The 18,591-nt window shown below is 45.8% G+C and overlaps 1 protein-coding gene across 2 annotated transcripts; it reads right to left on the bottom strand.

Annotated features, from left to right (window-relative positions):
* Nucleotides 1–2,846: 2,846 nt before the first annotated feature.
* On the bottom strand, nucleotides 2,847–16,013 carry COASY (Coenzyme A synthase). 2 transcript variants are annotated; one of them, XM_079951061.1, is made up of 10 exons: nucleotides 15,867–16,013; nucleotides 12,977–13,644; nucleotides 10,523–10,737; nucleotides 8,852–8,983; nucleotides 7,686–7,875; nucleotides 6,358–6,422; nucleotides 5,756–5,840; nucleotides 4,415–4,512; nucleotides 3,468–3,614; nucleotides 2,847–3,343 (listed from the first exon to the last, which is right to left on the bottom strand). In XM_079951061.1, exons 2-10 carry the CDS (start codon nucleotides 13,641–13,643, stop codon nucleotides 3,296–3,298), a joined length of 1,647 nt encoding a protein of 548 aa, XP_079807187.1. In that variant the 5' UTR covers nucleotide 13,644; nucleotides 15,867–16,013; the 3' UTR covers nucleotides 2,847–3,295. The 2 variants fall into 2 exon arrangements, with proteins under 2 accessions (XP_079807187.1, XP_079807188.1); XM_079951062.1 differs by lacking the exon at nucleotides 15,867–16,013 and adding an exon at nucleotides 15,047–15,405.
* Between the last annotated feature and the right edge of the window lie 2,578 nt (nucleotides 16,014–18,591).

The raw sequence follows: 18,591 nt of genomic DNA on the forward strand, positions 1-18,591 counted from the left end.
AGTTTTCAGATTCCAAGGTTGATCTTCAGCTTTAATTAATTAATTTAATTAATTTTAATCAATTCCCCTACTGTTCTGAGGGAATGTTTTGCATAACTGGAGTGTCTTTGGCTTTCATGCAACAGTGTCTTGCAGTTCCTTTAAAACGAACAGATTTTATTGTAGCACAAGCTTTTGTGGATCCAGATGCATTGGATAAAGTGGACTCCACCCCATGAAAGCGTTTGGCACAATAAATCTGACGCCAAATAACTGTTTGCTGCATTTGCACTGCAGGTATGCATGGTTACTCCTCTAGAAATTTATTTTATAATTGTTCCTTGGCCTCAAGCATGTTATATAGGAGCCAGGTGGGATTATTCACCTTTACATCAGCCAAGGCTCCCATACCCTTAAAATGTGCATGACAGGCAAAACTTCAGCAGGATGACGTTTCTCCCTGAGAGAACTCGTGCAGCTGTTAAAGGCAAAAGATAGGCACGCAGCCCAGAGCTTCCAAAGGGACTTGGGTAAAACAGCTGCCAAAAAACAGTAGGACTGTATTTGGAAACCCACTCCACATAGGATCTGAAGGCAGTTGTTATAAAACAAAAGATAGAGGTGTATTCTGCAAATCTTGTAATGGGAAACAAAAAGGGGCAGAAGTGCCGAGGCTCATTTCTTAAGGTAACATACTGGATGGTCATTAAGTTCTCTTGGTATCCTCTGTTAAGGAGAAGCAGGGTGGGGAGACTGGTTTAGCGTGTCTGGCAGCTCCATTGTTCTTCGCCTTCAGGTGCTAGGATCTCCCAACAGAGGGCACTTCTGGGTGGGTGCCTAGTCCTAACAGCTGCTGGGCACCATTTCTTTTGAGGGTCGGCCATTGCCATCATGACAGGCACAAGCAAGCAAAATGTGAAGCACATTGGCAGGCTTTCCAAACTGGTCTGGTGATGCCAGAAAGGGACACAAATGACCCCACCCCTTGCTCACTGCAGCTGCTATGGGGTGGCCAGAGAGAGAATTATAGGAGGCAATGCTGCACCATTAGCAAAGTCTGAAGGATCATGGGGTGGAGATGGCTTGCTTGAAGATCAAGTTCCGAGAGCCTTCTGGTGGTTCCCTCATTGCGAGAGGTGAAGTTACAGGGAACCAGGCAGAGGTTATTTTCAGTAGTTGTGCTGACCCTGTGGAACATCCTCCCAGCAGATGTCAAACAGATAAACAGCTATGTAATTTTTAAGACACATATGAAGGCAGCCCTGCTCAGGGAAGTTTTTAGTTTGTGGTGTTTATTGTGCTTTTTTGGGTCATGGGTGGCACTGTGGTGTAAACTGCTGAGCCTCTGGGCTTGCCATTCGGAAGGTTGGTGGTTCGAATCCCCGTGACAGGGAGAGCTCCTGCCAACCTAGCAGTTTGAAAGCATGTCAAAGTGCAAGTAGATAAATAGGTACCGCTCCAGCGGGAAGGTAAACGGCGTTTCTGTGCACTGCTCTGGTTTTACCAGAAGCGGCTTAGTCATGCTGGCCACATGACCCACAAAAACTGTCTGTGGACAAACGCCGGCTCCCTCAGCCAGTAAAGCGAGATGAGTGCTGCAACCCCAGAGTCGTCCGCAACTGGACTTAATTGTCAGGGGTCCTTTACCTTTATTGTGCTTTTACTGTTTTTTGTTGGGAGCTGCTCAGAGTGGCTGGGGCAACCCAGTCAGATGGGTGGCATATAAATAATAAACTATTATTATTATTAAAGAGAAAAATATATAATATTGGAAAAAGCAATTTAATTCAACACCTTCTACAAGGGCCTGACCACACTCCATTTCTCCCCTATCATAATGATTCCCAAATGCCTGTGCCAAGACATTGGGTGATCTAAGAAGAGCTGAAGAATGCCTTGGAAAATTAAGTCACCATGTTTGACACATCCAATATTTTACACCCACTGGAAATCAGAAATTCCATGTCTTTTATGCCAATGCCTGGAATCGACATAGTCAGATACCACAACAGACCAGAGCCCCCGAAACCAATTGATAGCAACTTCACCACATAGGAAGTTACATCAAACCCAGTCAGACGATTGGCTCATCTGGTTCAGTATTGTCTACACTGATTGGCAGCGGCTGTCCAGGATGCTGGGGATTGAACATGGGATCTTCTGCTGGCAAAGCAGGTGTTCTACTGCCAAGCCATTGCCTTTCCTACAGTGTGGCACAAGCAGACAGTAGCTATGCAGACAAAACATGCCTGCCCAGTAAATAGCCTCAAACAAGTGGACATGCTGCACAGAAAGGCCAAAGGCTGCCAGGGCCGCTGGCCTGATGGAGGTGCTGATGGTATATCCTCCATCACTTTTGAATTCTAGTAAGAAAGAGGAAGACTAAGGACCCAGATAGTGAAGAAGGGCCATCACAAAGGTGTGCATGCATGGAGAGAGAAGCAGGAATTGGCTGTCGGGAAATGTAGAAATTATCTTCAATTGGCTTCAAAGAACTAGTCTTCAGGGTAAAGGCAAGAGCTCATGAGAGAACACTCATTTTTAGAGGGTTTTTAAAAAAATGAAATAGTTATTGAGGAAAAGGTTAAAGCAAGTGAAGTTAAAATCATGACAAACACAGGATGGCAAGTCTTTTTGTTTTCAAAAGCTTTGCATACGTGGGAGGGTTGTCAAAGGAATTTATTTGGGCCCTAGAATCTGGCACAAGCTCAGATCAAGAAAATGCATCTTTAGCTTTCCCCGCTCTGCCACAAATGTTTTGATGACTGCAAAAAGAGATGAAATTGTTCGGCAACCGCTGTGGAACAGACAAAGAGATATCCCCACCAGGTGTTAAGGTGTCAGGCACAACCACGCAGAGACGAAGCTGTCGAGAGATGTCGCCTTTATGTGTAGCTTATGCACAGGGCACACAGACAGAGCAGTGGTGGGCTAAAGCAGAGCAGCCCCTCCCCACCCCTGTGACCTCCGAGTGTCGTCGTTGGTCAGTCGTGCTGCTGAAAGATTGGTCTCCATCAGAATCATGAAACCCATCAATGGCTTTGGATGCTAAAAACTGCTCCTTCTTACTCCATCAGGCAGCCCCTCACCCCTCACTTGTTCATGCCTCTCCCTCAGCCTTTTTGCAACCGGGGGGGAAGCAGAGGGAGGTCAGCTCTGTCCTCTCACCATCAAGCATTTTGAACTCCCCTTTCCCCCCACCTCCACCCTCATCTGTGGCCCCTCGTCGGGGTGGGGCCCACCTGCCGTAGACTTTTCCAGACCGGCAGCACCGAAGGAGCAGAGTGAAGAAGTGATTCCATCTCGGTTCAAAGCTCTACTCCTCTTTGAGGCGTTTCTGGAGCAGGGCCCAAGCCTTTTCTACCTGCGAAGAAAGGACAGGTGATTGATTATTTGGGAAGGTTGACAGGGAAAGGGCTCAGAAAAGGGATGCTTATAAGGGAAGCTGCGGGGTGGTTTCTTGAGTAGCGGCAGCAGCAGACTCTTACCAGCTCACAGGTAACTGCTGGCTCCCACAATGTGGAGAGAACCACGTGTGACTGTTTCACGCGCTGGCTGTTGGACATTTGGCTTTGCAGACGCAACCTGGCAGATTCCTCACTGAGCCTGTCTCTGGCTACGATGCGTCTTAGGGCCTGAAACAGAGAGAAGACAGAAACTGATTAGAAGCGTATCTTTCTACAGGGAACCAGGCAGAGGGCCTTCTCGGCAGTGGCACCCACCCTGTGGAACGCGCTCCCATCAGATGTCAAGGAGATGATTATCTATATAACCTTTAGAAGATATCTGAAGGCAGCCTTGGATAGGGAAGCTTTTTAATGTTTTATTATGTTTTTATATATGTTGGAAGCTACCCAGAGTGGCTGGGGCAACCCAATCAGATGGGCAGGGTACTATTATTATTATTATTATTATTATTACTACTACTACTATTCAGAGTAAACATTCTACATATGGAAAGCACTTTTGCATACACTCATCTATTTCACTGCCATGTACACACAGCAAAGGGCACGTTGTAAAATAAATAAATAAAAGGTTCCCCAACCTATAATCTAAAGGCAGTTTCCATGTTTTCCCTGCACAGAAGTGCTTTCTGCATAAGAAAGCCACAATATTTGATGCAGCCCTCATGGATTGTATAAGCTTTGAGGTTCAGGTTTATTACATTTGTAAGTCTCAAAGCGATTTACAACCAAAGTAAACAAACAATGAGCTTTTGAGTTTTAGATAGCCTTTGCCTAGCTGGGTTCCTGCATACTCCAGCAAGTTTGTCCAACCAAAATAATAATAATAAATCACTCAAAAATCAGTTTGTGTCTGCTACGCTTTTGGTCCAGCATTGAAAACACCATGTACTAAATTGTTGAGAGAGACAGAAGTGGAATCGTTTTGCTTCAGCTGCAGAAATGACACAGAGAAAAACAGTACGTACCTCATCTTCCGGGATGATAACTGTCCAGACCTCGTGCACCAAGTCTGCCCAGCCTGCCTCCAACAACATGGCTGCGTCCAGCACACACACAGCATTTCCTGCAGAACAGACAGGGGCAGCTTTGAGAAACTTCCAAGGACAGGCAGGAAAAGAATTCCTTACAATGACAGAAGGGACGCAGGACTTGGGTTTGCCCCACCTTATGTGGGAAAGGCTCAGTGGTAGAGAATGTGCTTTTCATGCATTTCCAGGTAGGGCTGTACAATACCCTTGTCTGAAACCCCACCAGGATAACCGCTGCCAGTCAGTGTAGGCAGTACTGAATTAGATGAGCCAATGCCCTGACTGGGTGTGAGGTACCATCCTATATTTGTGCTGTTACTGTCAGACTTCAGGGAATTGGCTTCCTACCCCATCCCCACCCCCGTGGCAGTAGATAAGCAGAACAAAGGAAAAGGAGTCTTCTTACCAGTTAGAAACTTTAATAACCACAATGAGAGAACAAAGAACACATCTCCCAATTAAGGATCCCACCCCCTTCTGTTCTACATCTTGCAATCTGATCTTGTACCATCTGTGCTTTGTTCTGCCACTTTCTGAGCTCTCCATTAACTTTGGGGAAGGGGGGGTGAATGCGAGACTGTGAATCTGTTAACCCCAGTGTTTCTTCTCCTAACTGTTCCCCATCCAGTACTTCCCAGCTTCTGCCTCCTGAACTATGTCCCTTGGCAAACCACTGTTCCAAATCTATACTGTCCTCCTGTTCCTGGTAAGATTCAGGATCCGGATCAGTGGGAGGGGGAGGCTCCCACCATTCCTCCTCAGTGCAGCCCTCCCTAGCATGGTCCCTGACAATTATTATTTTAAGCCAGGGGTCAGCAAACCTTTTCAGCAGGGGGCCGGTCCACTGTCCCTCAGATGTTGTGGGTGGCCGGACTATATTTTTTTTGCGGGGGGGGGGGGGGAATGAACGAATTCCTATGCCCCACAAATAACCCAGAGATGCATTTTAAATAAAAGGACACATTCTACTCATGTAAAAAACACACTGACTGTCCGCGGGCTGGATTTAGAAGGCAATTGGGCCGGATCCGGCCCCCGGGCCTTAGTTTGCCTACCCATGTTTTAAGCCATTTCCAAACTGACTGGAGGACAGTATTTTAAAAAGATATGCCAGAAAAAGCTTCTTTGGTGGCTAGGCTCCATGTTAAATGATTGGAAATAGCCCCTGTAGATTACCAACACCTGTTTGAAAAAGCCAAGATGGCAGCCCCTTCATGCACCTGTTTATCCCCGAATCCCCACCCACAACTGCTGCCAAGAACCCAAATCCCTCCTCACCCTGTGCAGCTGCCTCGTCTATCTTTTCTTTCGCTATTCGAGCCATCACTGGCCACATGATATTGTTGAGCCGCGTCAACTGCTCCTGGGGAGAGGGAACAAAAGCAAGTAAGGATCCCGAGGCAAAGGAGAGCTGTTGGTCAAGAAACTAATCTGGGTTGTGTGTGTGGTAACAGCCCAAGATAAGACATGGGTGGGTAGGGGGCTAGAGAAAAACACACATCAGTGCAGAAATCCCAGAGCAGAGCACCTTTGGCTAACAGATCAGTGGGCTGTGAAACATGGTAAAAGAGAAGAGGTATCCCAGCATGCACTTGCACTATTTCTAGCAGTGAAGTGCCCAGTCTAAGGGTCAAACTGTGCATACTGTACAGTGAGAAATTGTTCCAGCATGCACTACTCCCCACTGAGTACCTTTCACCCACAAAAGAGGAAAACATTCTGAGAACAGAGGTGAAAGGGTTCTGTTAGTTTTGTGGACTGAAGAGGCAAGCTAGCGTTAGAGGCACAAAGGGGAACAAAACAAATGATGGCCAATTGGGAGAGGGAGGGGTGTGGTGGCTGAAGTTAAACATTGATCCCAAACCCAGAGGGCTTTTTACCTGGTCTCTAAACACTTTGGCCCCCAGGATTTGTCTGTTGATGGTTCCATCTTCTTTCAAAATATCTGCAAAGAAGGAACGGTGTTACCGTACTTGTTCTTGGTTCCGTACAGCAGGGGATCTCAAACTTTCTACCCAAGGCCCCACTTTACAGGACTGAAAAATTACTGAGGCCCGCAAGTAACAAAAAAGTGGTGCAAGAGTGAATTCAGTCACAACATGGTGACAATGGAAGCAGAGATTGGCCTAATCTGCTGGCAATTACGGACATCATTTTTCTTGGTATCTAAGCTCTCTTTGGAAATGTCTCAGCATTTTTCTGGTGGCAAGGGGTTCCATAGCTCAGCTTTCCTAGAGCTAAATGCAGGCATTTGATCAGGAGGTACTGTGACAGCCTCCATATTTCAGGCAGAATTTGCTAACCCAGAGGTAATAAATAGAAAATATTTCTATTTTATATTTTCCCCTTCCTGCCCCCATCCCCTGGCATCTCAAAGTATTTTTACTCATTTTCTGTAATTTCTTCTCCTGTTCTCTTTTCATTGGCCCTTATTCCCTACCACAACCTGCCAGTGCCTTTCATCCCTCTTTCTAGGTCCTTTCACACTCAAACTCTTCCTCTTACAGCAGCTTCCTACCACCATTCCTTTCTTTTCCCTGGCCCACCATTTTAGAGACACTGCTATACAGTTATTAACATTTTACCTACAATGGTTCAGTCTGCATGTAACATGAAACCATAGTTTAAAACAAACCATGGTTTCATGTGAGCCAGAAAAATTCCTGTGATCCTCTCCCACTCCTGCTGCTCCACAAACAAAACAAGTCAGAGCTCAACTTGTATTATCCGAACTCCAAGGTTTGCTGCTGGCTTTCTGCTCGTATTATTATATTTTTTTTTTGTGGGAACAAACCATGAGCCCTGGTTCAGACAACGTAACAAGCCAGACTCTGTCTTGTTTTGTCTGCAGCACAGCAGCAGTAGGAAAGAAGTGCTACAGAAAATCATTCACATCAAACCAGAGTTTGCATGTTCACAAACTTTCTAACTGTTCAGGGGAAACTGTCAGCAATAACATGTTGATGAACAATGCAACTTTTGTTAAAAACAAAAAGAAGAGAAATAGAAAAGGGAAAACTAGGTCCGGAATTGGGATGGGGGCATACATAATTTCTAGAGACAAAAAGCAGCCAGGCTGTGGGCTAGGGGACCAAGACAGAGAGATAACCAAACATTGTTTAGCTGTAATTCCTGAAGCACTACCTATGCAACTTAATTTACTAGTCTCCCTGACTTTAAAAAATGTTTCCCAGGAAGTCTGAAATACCTGTTCCAAATGCTTCTACCACCTGTGCATACACAGGACCTCCTGGATGGTAGATGTTGTGTCCAAGACTGTCCATATCCAAATGGAAAGCACCGAGGCGAACCAGATGTTGCGCAATGGAACTTTTGCCACTACCGGACCCGCCTGTCAGCCCAATAACGTAGGGATGGCAAGGGACACCTGGATCTTTCTGGGGGTGGTGAAGGAGAGAGAGTGGTTTGGGGACACAGACACAATTATGCACATCCTAATTTTGTTGTTATAACTGTTGCTGCTCACGCTGAGCCACTCTAAGACGTTACAGCAGAGATGTGGCAGCCATTGTTCCGTGGGCTCGTCCTACAGCACTGTTGTAACACTGAAAGGCCTGTCACCAGGCACACTTCTGCTCATGTTGACTCAGACGGACATTCCAAGTTCTGCACTGTCTTCTGTGGGCAGCATCCTCTTTATCTGGAGAGTTTGTCTGCCACTGTCTGTGTTTACCACACTCAGTGGCAGAGCATATGCCCGGAGTGGCACATGCATCCTGCAGCCAGGGGCAGAGTGAGCCGCTCATGGCAGACATTCGGCAAGCCACCCGCCTGCGACTCCCAAGCCTCCCCCAAGCTGTCAAAACAAAGGGGAAAGGGGGGAATGCCACCAGCAAAGCAGCACAGCTCCCCCCCTTACCCTGACGGCTCAGTGTAGGCTTGGGAGTCGCAGGTGTCCAGCACGCCAGATGTCACCCCCCTCCGTAATGACACCCAGGGCAGAAAGCCCCCACCACTCCCCCCTTCCTACGCCCCTGACCACACGATTACACATGAGGACCCTGATCTTGCATGTATGCTCCCCATCCTTGAGTCCTCTAATCCCTCTCAAGCAGCACACAGAGGAGGAAAGGTGGAAAGGGAAAGACAGAGAGGAAGAAACAGTGCCTAGAGTTCATAAGATGGGGAAGGAGGGATGTTAAACTAACTCACCTCCAGTCTCTGCCCACTTAGCAGGCCAGACAAAAAGCAGCCTTCCTGGCTGAAAATCAGAATTTGCTCCTTACCCTATATGTGTCATCTTTTCTCCCTCCACCTCATTATTCTTGCAAGTAAGCCTCCTCCTGGAGATCCAACAACCCCATCTAGCCAACCCATAACCTATCCAGTTCATTGCCACAGGATATTACTCACATGTGGGGGGTGTAACAGAGTCCCAAGCAGCCTGTACCGCAGGCTAGAAGAGCTGATCTTCTCTTCCTCATTCCTGCCATGCAGGGGGTCAAGGGCCAGTTTGATGATGTGGACAGCCAGCTCAGGGAGACCCTGCAACAGAGCATGGGCCAGTGAGGAAGGAGGAGCAACAGTGAGAAAGGAAACCAGAGGGCCTTCTCTCTGCCACAGTTTGGCAACCAGCTGCAGGGTAGATTCTCCTGCTCCTTGAAACACAGCCTGCACCTAAACTTACTCAAACAAAATCAGGCTTGTGTGCTGCACATTAGCAGATTGCTAGTTAACTTCCTGGCTCCATCATTCCCAGCGACTAACACGGATGTGAATCTGAAGTTCACCTATAAGCAGGTTTTGAAAAGGTGCAAGAATCCCTCCTTTGACCCATTGCTTAGTTATTGTATTTACATCCCACATTTATTACAACAGTGGGTTAAGCTGAGGGATCATGACTGGCCCACTGTCACCCAAGTGTATTTCGTGATGGTGTAAGGATTAGAGCCCGGGTCCCATCAGTCCCAGTCTTGACACTCCCACCACCACACTATATTGCCTCTCCCCGGTGACTGGTTTTTCTGCCTCAGTGGTGAGAAATGGGTAGCTAAATTATGTTTAATATTTTGAAATGTCTAAGACAACAAACTAGGACAGGAGACTATTTTTTAAAAAAAATATCAACACCCCCCAAAAGCTTGAGATCTGTATAGTTATGCAACTTGGAGTGTGCAACTTTAGAGACCTTAAGCTCTTTTTCATACAGAATGAAAAATACTTCTTCACCCAATACATCTCTGACCTTGTGGAATTCATTGCCCAGGATGGTGCAGTGCCAGCTAAAACACAGGGGTTCTTAAGAGAATTAAGTAAATGCAAGAGCAGCCGATTGGTGGCTACTAAACCTTCATCGTTCGAAACAGAACTTCCATTTTCAAAGGCAATATACAGACAACTACCAGTTGCAGTAAATTAACAACATAGGGATGGATGTTGCTTTATGCCCTCTGTTGGATTTATCAAATCAGAGTTGAAAAAGTCTAAAAGGACATCTAGTCCAACTCTGGCAGGGATATCTATGTTCTCAGTACAGAATGCTACAAGCACAGAGCTGAAAGAGGCCCTTATACAGAGCAGTTTGAGATTTTTCTCAAGAATGTGAACCAGGCTGCACACTGAAGAAAGAAGACCAAAAGCTTCCTACAGTCTAGCCACTTTGATTAAGGGAATTAAATTCCAAACTAGCAATATTTCTGAGCAGATATGCTGAGGCATATACATGGCCACTGTTGATAAATAGGAAGCCAAGCCATATTGCTTGTTTGCCTGACCCAGCTGGACCATTTGTATGCCCCAAGAGCAATCTTCTCTGAGCAAAAATCATTGTGACTCAAAGGAAAATAAACACAAGCAGTGCCAGAACACTGGGCTGACCGAGAGACTATGTGTTAGGCATGGAGGTCAGAATTTAGCAGATGGTGCTCTCCATCGCAGGATACTAGCAAGAATGGATTTAAAAAGAGATGAGATATATGGAGGCTCAGCCTGTCCATGGCAGAAAAGCCTCTGGTTATTTCATGCACCCCCAAACTTCTTGATGATCCAATTTGTTTACAAGGCTTGGGCTCCCAGCACACTTACATTTTCCACCCTCCTCCTGTTGACGGCAAGACCACCCTTCAGGGTCTCTTCGCTGACTATGATGCACTTCAGTTTGCCGTCAGTGATGGATGGGCCAAAGTAGTCAAACAGGGGGGAGATTTCATACCGCAAGGAGGGCTTGATGTCCACCAGGAATTCACTGAGCTGAGCCACACGCTGATCAAAGGGCAAGATCAGCTCTTTCAGCATCTTGGCTGCAGGTGGCGAAAGAAGGGGGAAAGATGGTATTTTTAGGAATGCGCAAAGAGCCCGGTAAGTTCTCCCACATGTGCTGTAGAGATGCCACTCACACAACAGTTAATCTAGCTGCCAACATCCAACATCGTATCTGTCAGGCACAAGGATGCTATCTCACCAAGCGGCTTACAGAAAAGGGCAAACTGTCCATCACAGACAGACGTATTTTGAGCCTGATAAGACCTGCCACCTCACTGTGTCTCCTGCTGTGTGTAAGAGGCACCCAAAGCAATATTGGAAAAACAAAATCCCAGGCTGGTTAAAAATATACAAGTTTGAGGGCTTGTTTGTTTTGCTGAGCTAGCAATTAAAAGGTTCGTCTTGCCCAATAATTTTTCACATCACAGTAACATAGGTGCATCTGTGATGAATCCAAAGAAGTATAAGCGAGCTCTGTTATAGCTCCCACTTACAGTTCTCCAGTGCTTGCTTTAGCTTGCTTTGTCTGTCTTGTTGCCTATATGTGCGCAGGGCTTGGGACAAACAAATGAGAACTAAAGTGCAAGATCTTGACAGGGGCTTTGGCAGAATCCTCTTTGCACGTTCTGTCTTTTCCGGTTTGTGTGTGGCCAGAGAAAGGGGACATGCAGGATTGCAGGTGGTTCTTCCTATAGCTCAGTGACAGAGCACATGTACTGCAATGCAGAAGATCCTAGGTCCAATCCTTAGCATCTTCAGTTAAAGGAAGATCAGGCAGCAGGTGACGTGAAAGGCCTCAGCTTGAGACCCTGGGGAGTTGGTGTCATTCCTAATAGATAAGTTGGTCTAGAGTAGACAAACAAATAGCTCCACTTGCTATAAGGCGGCTTCCTACCTACAGTTCCTGTCCTGTGCAGCAGAGACAGGGAGGCTGAGCTGTTTGCGCTGTGGTTTCCGCAAAAGGCTTCTACCCCGTTCTACCAAAATCCTATTCAGATCTGCTTGCTTTTCCAACCAAAGCAAACCTGGAGCTTTTGGGCACAGGGACACTCAACAGTTGCAAACATCAGCAAAACAAATTATGCAAAGCTATTAGAAGCTTTAGAAAAATCACCCTGATAAATTATGTTTGGCAGAGTGCCAAACATATTTTTAAGCATCACTGGACTTTATCCATTCACCTTTATAAACCATAGCAAGTGTGGGTAAAAAACAGCAACTAACCCGAGGATCTAACATCACTTTTTAAGACATTAGTTTTAACAAGTCTGAAAAAAATATTTCAAATTCCTAGATATCAGCTGTAAATTTTGTATGCCCGGGCAATCATGTGTGTAGGATATTCAAGTCCTATGTTTAAAAACAAGCCTATCCGTGTTCTTGGTTTACTTCTTGTGGTTAAGCTTGAGTTTAGATGTACCGCTAAACCAAACTAGCTCTGGGGAGCACAGCAGGACCAGATGAAGAGCTTAGCAGCTGTGATTTTTCCTGTGAGTACCACAACCTGCATGTTCACATTTATCCATGTCTTGGTTTAATGCTGTGTGTGAACTGGGCCTTTATCTTGTGGCTCAACAGCCTCATTTCCAAATTCACATCCTAGCCTCTGAAAAAACAGAAGGATTAAATTTCTGATCCTCAAGAAGAGAGAAAACCAAAATTATCCAGCTCATATCAAAACAGAAAAGATGTTGTAGGGTGAAAAATATCCCAGGCATATGAAAGTCTCTGGGTAGTATTTAAGGATTTGGAATATTTCTTCATCCTGTTAGACCAATTCTTAAACATTTGTTGCTAATGTTTAGATAATCTGAATTCTTTTTTCAAGACCTGGAAATGTAACTAACTGGTAAGAAATAGTTCCAGTCAGGGCTAGATATTGTTTTAAGTTCCTAAGCACCAAAATAAATGTCCAGGCAACAAGGGAGTTATCCTGCTCACTCTCTCACCCAATTCTGGGGTTTTCCAGCCCTGATTCTAGCACAGCATTCGCTCATTCAGTGCTCTTGGTTTGTTTAAATGGCATTACATAAGAACCTACGAAGAGCCTGCTGGATCAGCCCACTAGCCTATCTAGTCCAGCATCCTTTTCTCATAATGGCCAACCAGATACGTGTGGGAAACTTGCAATCATGACAAGAGTGCTCTGCCCTTCTACAGTTTCAGTAGCATTACCACCTCCAGCCATGGAGAAAGAGCATAGCCATCATGGCTGGTAGCCATCAATAGCTTTATGGGACCTTGGAGAAAGGGCATACATGGTTCAAAGGGACCCACTTTCCAGGAGATCTCTGTCTGAGACGCCCACCACAAGCCGATTTTCTGCCAACATGCAGCTCACGCTCAGAAGGATCTTGTGACCGTTGTGAAGTCTATCGAAAGTGCCCCCTACGACGACATCACTATAGCTCTGCAATGGCTCCTCAGTTGCGTTGGTCTCATGCTGTGCGGACAGCTCCTCATCGCTGACTTCTAGCTCATACTCAGGGTACAACAAAACAGAGATGAGATTGGGGCGACAGCTGTAGCAGCTGGTAGCGTAACGCTCCAGCCGCTGCTTGACTGGGTTGGATTGCCCTCCATCTCTGGTTTCAAAGTCAGTAAGCACCACTTCAGGAGGTTGGGAGAGGTTCTGCACAGATCCAAGTGCCGGAGGAGCAGCTCCCTGGTTGAGGATGTTGGTGAGCAGCACCCGGACATTGAGGTGGCGATGGATGTCAGCGTTGGCATATAACTTGCTGATAAGGGTGTACACCTCAGATGTAGCAGGGACATACGTAGAACGGGGCTGTGTGGAGCCGGTCAAGCTGAGTCCTGGCTGCAGGTGAATATAGAGCGTGTCTTGTACCAGCCGGGCAGCTGAGGCGAGAATGGGTACCAGACGCAAGGAAAGTGCTGACAATGGCGATGTCAGAACCAGCAGGCCTGAGCGGAAAACCGACATGCTGTCCGGCAAACACAGGCAGAGAAGGAGGGTGCAAAAGAGAAGAGAGGCAAAGGTAAGTGGGAGGCAGCATGGTATATATAGGGAAACTTTATGCAACAATCCTACCAGAGTCACCATCCCAAAATAAAAAATTAGATCCTGTACCCCAGAAGTACTTTCCCATTAGCAGGGTGGAATTGGGGCCCCCAAACTGAAATCACTAGCATTGGGCAAGTCACACAGTCTCTCACAGCCTAACTTACCTCACAGGGTTGTTGTGAGGCTGCAGTCCTGCTCTGAGTTTATGAAGTGAAAAGGTTGAATAAGCATGCATATACAATAACCTTCACTACTGCCAAAGAAATGCCAATCCCTGTTTTAATTCCCTTCTCCCCTGTCCTACTTTTTTTGCTTGGTTTTTAACTTCAACGTTTACATTTAGTTAACAGGCAATACAGCATGTGCAAATGAGTAACAGCCAGCATTTATTTCTCAATGCGTATTAACTCTCAGCTGGCTGGGAGGAAAGTGGTGAAAGACAGAGAAGTGGAAGGAGAAGGTGTCTTAACAAGTAATCACTTCTGCCTCCTCTTCACAGCAGCAGTGCTGCAGTACTAATGTGTTGACTATATCACATATTTTTTCAACAGCCCAAGCAAGAAAGGCTCCATACAGTTCCCCAAGACAAAAATGAAAATTTGTTTTGCATTTATTACTTAAAACTTTTGATGTGCAGCCCAATCCCATGTTTGTTTATTTGGAAGTAAGGTCCAGTGGTTTTATTTACTTGCATAAAACATTTGTACCCTGCTATTCTTCCTGAATACCCTCGCTGCAACACAACTAAGTTAAAAGGGCTTACTCCTATTTAATTCCACTTGGACTGAGATCTAAACATAATAATAATAGTAATAAAGATTTCAATAGACATGCCAACTAAAAATAAACTATTCAAATACAGTAAGAACTGAAATCCTTAGTATTTTTGTACAGTATATATAACATCACTGGGATGTACTGTTATGTTGTTTACTAATTTCCAAGTTACGGTACTTTGTAATAGGGCATTAACATTTCAGACAGTTCTTTGAGGAGATCATGCATAGTATCTTTACTACCTGGGTGTCTCTCCTTTCAAACTGTTTAGGTAGATACATAGATATCACCTACCCTGTCCATTTTAATTTATATGACTCAGGCAGCAATCCTATGAACCCAGGAGCAAGATCCTGTGAATATAGTGGGACTTATTTCCTAGTAGACATGTATAAGAATATGATGTTATTTATTTTCTATTCTAGCAAATCTGCAAACTTAGATTCATTAATCTCAATGGGTCAGCTCTGGTCAACACTCAGTAGGCTCTCAAATCTGAGACTCGGACTAGCATTGGATAAAACCCTATATGTTTATTGGCCCACCTTTCTTCCAGGGGCCTCAAGATGGCATAGGCAGTTCTCCTCCTTGCCTATTTCATTCTGAAAACAATTCTACCAGGTAAGTTGAGCTGAAATATAGCGATTGGCCTCAAATCGCTAAGAAACCTTTATGGCAGCCTGGAGATTTGGACCAGTTACCACCCTGGACCACTGCCCAACCAGTGGCTCAGCTGATAGACACTTCATCTCAAGAGTTCGTGGGATTATTCCAGCCCCACATTTGGGCAAAAAGATTCCTGCATTGCAGGGGGTTGGACTGGATGATCCTTGTGGTCCCTTCCGACTCTTATGCCACAGCCCCCAATCTCTAGCTGCTTCGTGGACTCTGCCTCTCCGTTGCCCCCTGGTTACCTCCCAGATCCCCCACCACCACCTCTCGCTTTTCACTCCCTCTGACCTCCATATTCTCACTTGGCTGAAACACCCCAATTTCAAAGATCCTGTTCTTTTCCCCAGCCCACCAGCATCTATGCTTCGGAAACGTAAGAAACATATTTTCAAAAATGCCGAACACAATAAGCCTCTGCTCTGTGAGGTGGGGACATAATCAGCGGGCGACCTGTCAGTTAGAGAGAGAGGCTGCTGCCACCTCTGCAAAAGGAGAGTGTGCGGCGGTTATTTCCTTCCCCCGGTTTGCTCGCTCCCTCCATTACCCAAGCGCTTCCCCTGGCACTCCCACCCCGTCCCACGGCTCCCTGAACCGCAGGCCGGCCCCGCCCCATATCTCCCCCCCCCTCTCGTCTTCCCTCGCTGGCAAGCAGGGAAGGAGGAACGGCGAGGGCCCGTGGTCTCTCTCACCCACCTGCTGGGAAGCCCCAGCTGAGGCGCCGTGTGATCCGGAAGCGTTTCCTCCCCCAACCGGAAGTGCCGCCTCACTGACAGGGGGATAAATAAATAAATAATAATAATAATAATTAAAACCGCAAAAAACCCCACTGTATATTAAAGGAACTGATAGGTTTGGGCGAGACTGGGTTTCATTTCTGTAACCCGAAAACGTTTAAAAGTGGCTAAACGCAGCGAGCCCGGGATTCTTGAAGAAGGCTGTGCTGGGGGCGGAGCTAACCGGAGAGGGAGGGGCTTAGGGAGAATGGGAGGAGCTGGTTTACATGTGGGAGGAGCCACAGAGGAAGAGGGTCGTCGTCGTCGTCGTCCCCCCACCGTTCGATTCAGTGCTTCCTCGTTTCTGGGGCGGGGGGGGGGGGAGAATGCGAGGCGCGTTTGTGAAGGCGAGTTCCAGAGTTTTTAAACAAGGCATTGCGTGCAGAATTGTTTCCTTTTGTCCTCCCTCTTCCCATGTTCAGCTTCATATGGTCTGATATTGCGATAAGGGAGTGAGAAACTTATCCCTGTCCACTTTTCCCAAACCAGGCATAATTGTGCATGTCTCTTTCTCGTGTTCCCACTTCTTAGCCGCATTTCCCCTCCCAAACTAAAAGGCCTCCAATGTTGTAACCTTTCCTCATAAGGGAGTTGTTCGAGCCCCAGGATTATTTTGGTTGCCTTTCTGAGGCATCTAATCATAAGCCTGCATTTTTATCAAAGCTTATATGTTTAATCAGGGACGCAGGTGGCGCTGTGGGTTAAAGCCTCAGCGCCTAGGACTTGCCAATCGAAAGGTCGGCGGTTCGAATCCCTGCGGCGGGGTGCGCTCCCGCTGCTCGGTCCCAGCGCCTGCCAACCTAGCAGTTCGAAAGCACCTCCGGGTGCAAGTAGATAAATAGGGACCGCTTACCAGCGGGAAGGTAAACGGCGTTTCCGTGTGTGGCTCTGGCTCGCCAGAGCAGCGATGTCACGCTGGCCACGTGACCCGGAAGTGTCTCCGGACAGCGCTGGCCCCTGGCCTCTTAAGTGAGATGGGCGCACAACCCCAGAGTCTGTCAAGACTGGCCCGTACGGGCAGGGGTACCTTTACCTTTACCTATATGTTTAATCAGGGCTTGTATTTTAAAAATGAGCTTAAAGATCTTCAAATGTTTTATGCCAGGCAGAAGACCAGCTGCCTAGAAAAACCTTGGCAAGATGTTTTTCTCCTAGACAAGGGGCCCCCCTGATTTATAGCAGAAAACAATTCTCAAAGTCGTAAAAAGGGAATTACAGGCTGAGAGCCAAGGTTACACTGACCCTACAAATTAAGGGTGGATAAATAGTAAAATGAGCCATATCTTCTTCCTAAGGTTAAGAAGGTCAAGAGCAGTGAAAAAGACAACTGGCTTGGCTGGAGAAAATAGGTTTTCTTTCTTTCTATTTTTGAGGCTGAGAAACAAGAGAAGAAGAGCTGGCAGAAAGAAAGAGAGCATTTTTGGGAAGTCTTTTCTAAAGCTGTTTCTTTCTTAAACTAAGATCCTTTTAAGATTTCTTTTCCTTTTAAAAGGTTATTTATGTATTAAATATATTAGCTTAAATATAACTATGCAAAGGATTTAAGAAATGCTAGATTCTTATTTCATATAGTTGTAAGAGTTGTAACTATCCTGAAATTAAGTCAGCCATCAGCCACCAGCCCCCCTTGCCAGACAGAAGACGCCATCGAGCACTCCTGATATATGGTTGTCAGGCCTTTTGTTTAGAAACCTTCAAATGAAGGAGATCTCTCAATGTTGATGTGAACTCAAAATCCTTGACATATGTTTAAGATAAAAATTCAAGATTAATCATCTGTTTCGGAAGGCAATAGGGCAAGGAGGGCAAGAGGTGAGCTGGTAATTAAGATTCCTTGTTGAGACACATGTAAGATATATTACTACTTATTTGTCATTTATAGATAGAAGAATATATAGCTTTTTATTTCCCATAAAAGGCAAGAGGAAATGGGTGTATCTTTTGTGATTGGTTCTAGCAAACAACCAATAGGAATTTCAATCAGGCTGATTGGACAGAGGCAGCCACAGGAGGAGCAAGGGGGCTGGATTAAGGAAATATAAGTGCTGGCCAGAATGGCAAGAGGCCAGGCCAGAGCTTGGTAACCATATACCACTGTGCCTCATATTTATTTGTCTGACAAATAAATTACTATTTTAATTTCTCTATTGCTGCGTTGAATATTTCATTCCAGCTAAGCGTTAACCACAAGCAGGGTGCTACATTTCCTCCCTCCAAATTCTATATCCTTTTTGATGTGCATTACCCAAAGTATTCCAAACGTGGCCTCATGTTACATAATTTGCATAACTACATCATATTGGCAGTTTTATTTTCAGACACTTTCCTAAAGATCCCTAATATGGAATTCAGGGTTTGTTTGGTTTTTCCCAACTGCTGCACAATACGTCTATATTTTCATTCCACCACAACTTACTTTCCCACTTGGTCATCAACAGTTCAGATTCTATGAGCTGTTATGTGCGATCTTACCATATTTTGCCTCATCTTGCATTTGCCATTTTAATGCGCATTCACCCAGTTTGGCAATGGGATGCCCCAATTTTTATTGGAGAAATGTTGGAGGGTATGTTGGCATGATATTTTTGGTGCTCCACACAATCCCTTTTTGTTCTTACTACCTTGAACAAGTTGCTTGTTCAGAA

Source organism: Podarcis cretensis (assembly GCF_951804945.1).
Source record: "Podarcis cretensis genome assembly, chromosome: 13".
Taxonomy (NCBI): Eukaryota; Metazoa; Chordata; class Lepidosauria; order Squamata; family Lacertidae; genus Podarcis; species Podarcis cretensis.